At 34.6% G+C, this 1,477-nt stretch overlaps 1 protein-coding gene across 1 annotated transcript; it reads left to right on the forward strand.

Annotated features, from left to right (window-relative positions):
* Positions 1-188: 188 nt before the first annotated feature.
* Positions 189-949, forward strand: LOC108524929 (UDP-glucuronosyltransferase 2B33-like; the record flags this gene model as incomplete). The annotated part of the gene is made up of 1 exon (XM_017866013.1): positions 189-949. A coding segment is annotated over exon 1 (721 nt), but the record flags the coding sequence as incomplete, so codon positions are not given.
* Positions 950-1,477: the final 528 nt, after the last annotated feature.

A 1,477-nucleotide genomic window follows, 5' to 3' on the forward strand; every position in this document is an offset into this window, starting at 1 on the left:
CACTCAGAAACATAAAAGGGAAATTAGTCACATCTGTGTAAACAGGTCATTTACCTTCATTTGTCTCCTTGCCATGCACATGCTCGGAATGTTGATTTAATAATATTGTATGTACTTTGAAGTATAAGGGTTACATTTTAACTTCTTGGCTAATTTATCTTTGGATATCACCATGAGAAATGACAGAAAGGAACAGCAACTGGAAAACAAGCATTGCATTGCACCAGGATGTCTGTGAAATGGACTTCAGTAATTCTGCTAATACAACTGAGCTTTTACTTTAGCTCTGGGAGTTGTGGAAAGGTGCTGGTGTGGGCAGCAGAATATAGCCATTGGATGAATATGAAGACAATCCTGGAAGAGCTTGTCCAGAGAGGTCATGAGGTGACTGTACTGGCATCTTCAGCTTCCATTGTTTTTGATCCCAACAACTCATCTGCTCTTAAAATTGAAGTTTATCCTACATCTTTAACTAAAACTGAGTTTGAAAATATAATCACGCAAGAGATTAAGAGATGGTCAGACCTTCCAAAAGATTCATTTTGGTTACATTTTTCACAAATGCAAGAAATCATGTGGAGGTTTGGTGACATACGTATAAAGTTCTGTAAAGATTTGGTTTCAAATAAGAAATTAATGAAGAAACTACAAGAGTCAAGATTTGATGTCGTTTTAGCAGATCCTGTTTTTCCCGGTAGTGAGCTGCTGGCTGAGCTATTTAACATACCCCTTGTGTACAGTCTCCGCTTCAGTCCTGGCTACGTTTTTGAAAAGCATTCTGTAGGATTTATTTTCCCTCCCTCCTACGTACCTGTTGTTATGTCAGAATTAAGTGATCAAATGACTTTCATGGAGAGGGTAAAAAATATGATCTATATGCTTTATTTTGACTTTTGTTTCCAATTGTATGACCTGAAGAAGTGGAATCAGTTTTATAGTGAAGTTCTAGGTAAGTATTTTTTTTTCAATCTGTAACTTAATTGTGTCTTTGAAACAGAGCTTATATAAAGCCATAAAGTCAAGGTAGTGGGATTTTGGTAAGTGAATTTATACAACGAAAATACAAGATGATCTATCAATCTCACAAACATTATAGAAAAGCTCAAATTACAGGGTCAGTTAAAACCCTAGGACCATCATTCACACAGAACACCCAAGGAAATCATAAACCTATGTATTAGTGCATCTAAGACTTTAAGCAATTACACATCTGGTTTACTATACATTGTTTTATATCTTAAATACAGTAAAACTCATCAAATAACATCTTACTGAATGCATAGATTTAGAATGAGTAGTTACACATTTTTCTACAACTATCTATATAACTGCAGAAATTACTTTTTCTTGTAAAGCTTGGTTTTCTGATTTAGAAATCAAAAGGTGTTCCCATGTTACCAGAAGATTTCCTTCATAGTAGAGAGAGAGAATGTCTATATCTCTGATGCATAAATCATTAAAGGTAATTTGAAATTTC

This window comes from Rhinopithecus bieti, unplaced genomic scaffold, assembly GCF_001698545.2.
Source record: "Rhinopithecus bieti isolate Rb0 unplaced genomic scaffold, ASM169854v2 repeat_32999, whole genome shotgun sequence".
NCBI lineage: Eukaryota > Metazoa > Chordata > Mammalia > Primates > Cercopithecidae > Rhinopithecus > Rhinopithecus bieti.